The sequence below is a fragment of the Cervus elaphus genome, chromosome 28 (assembly GCF_910594005.1).
Source record: "Cervus elaphus chromosome 28, mCerEla1.1, whole genome shotgun sequence".
Classification (NCBI taxonomy): Eukaryota; Metazoa; Chordata; class Mammalia; order Artiodactyla; family Cervidae; genus Cervus; species Cervus elaphus.
The window spans coordinates 21,553,563-21,554,986 of NC_057842.1; the positions used below are offsets into that span (position 1 = coordinate 21,553,563).

General features: G+C 39.4%; 1 protein-coding gene across 1 annotated transcript; it reads left to right on the forward strand.

The window, feature by feature from the left end:
* Positions 1-363: 363 nt before the first annotated feature.
* Positions 364-848, forward strand: LOC122685496 (60S ribosomal protein L27-like). Its single transcript, XM_043890336.1, has one exon. It carries the CDS (start codon positions 397-399, stop codon positions 805-807), a length of 411 nt encoding a protein of 136 aa, XP_043746271.1. The 5' UTR covers positions 364-396; the 3' UTR covers positions 808-848.
* The last annotated feature ends 576 nt before the right edge of the window (positions 849-1,424 follow it).

Sequence of the window (1,424 nt, forward strand, 5' to 3'; positions counted from 1 at the left end):
TAAAAGATTTTGAGCTTCACTGAAAAATAAGTGAGGTTAATAACATCTCTTTATCACCATGTAAAATTTGGGAAAGTTCTATTCTAATGTAATTATATATTTTTATAAAATATGTAAAATTAAAGTTTTAATTACTAAGATCAAATGAAAATTCATATATCAAGGACTCTTTTTTTAAAAATGCTAAAAGTAAAGTCTATAACACTGTATCATTATATGTAAAATATTGCATCCCATCTCCCCTTGGAAAGCTAGTTTTTTAAGAAAAATAGAAGCTTATGAATATGAAATTTATGCCATAACAATGTAACTCCATAAATATGTTCATTGAAAAATTAGGTATCTTTAAAGAGCCGAACAGCTTTTTTGCTGTAGTCCCGAGTGGTAGCTGCCGAAATGGGCAAGTTCATGAAACCCGGGAAGGTGGTGCTGGTCCTGGCCGGTCGCTACTCCGGACGCAAAGCGGTCATCCTGAAGAACATTGATGACGGCACCTCAGACCGACCCTACAGCCACGCTCTGGTGGCTGGAATTGATCGCTATCCCCGCAAAGTGACAGCTGCCATGGGCAAGAAGAAAATCGCCAAGAGGTCAAAGATCAAGTCTTTTGTGAAAGTTTATAATTATAATCACCTCATGCCCACAAGGTACTCCGTGGATATCCCCTTGGACAAAACTGTTGTCAACAAGGATGTCTTCAGAGACCCTGCTCTCAAACGCAAGGCCCGGCGAGAGGCAAAGGTCAAGTTTGAGGAGCGATACAAGACGGGCAAGAACAAATGGTTCTTCCAGAAGCTGCGGTTTTAGGTCTCTCTCAGTTAATAAAAATATTGAAAAAAAAAAATAAAGAGCCGAACAGAATGATACAGGAAATATTGCAAGATAAATGAATACCAAAATAGAATTCAACTTAGCATATTTGTTTTAAATATTCACTTTTAAGTAATAGAAATCTTTAAACAATCTCAAAGGGTGAGAAATTTTACATTGTACCTTGAGCCAATATCTAGGACAATAATCAGAGACCCACTAAGTTATAGTTCTTGTCATCATTTCTAGTAACAAGCATAATTTTCTGTGTCAACTTAACTGGGCCTCTCAGCATCCAGATGCTTGGCTCAAACGTCATTCCGACTATGTCTGTGAGGCACTCTGAGGTGAGCTGAACATTTGAATTGGTGGACTGAGTAACGCAGATGACCCTCCCTAATGTGGGTGGCCCTTGTCAGACGGCTGAACAGAAACAGAAAGACTGATCCTCCCTCAAATCAGAGGGGGATTTCTCCTGTCTGCCAGATGTTTCAGACATTGGTCTTCTCTTTCCTTTGGTCTTAGACTAAAACATCAGTTCTTCTTGAGTTTCAAGGATGCTGGCTTCTAGACTGGACCTACACATTGGCCTTCCTGGGTCTCTAGCCTGCTGA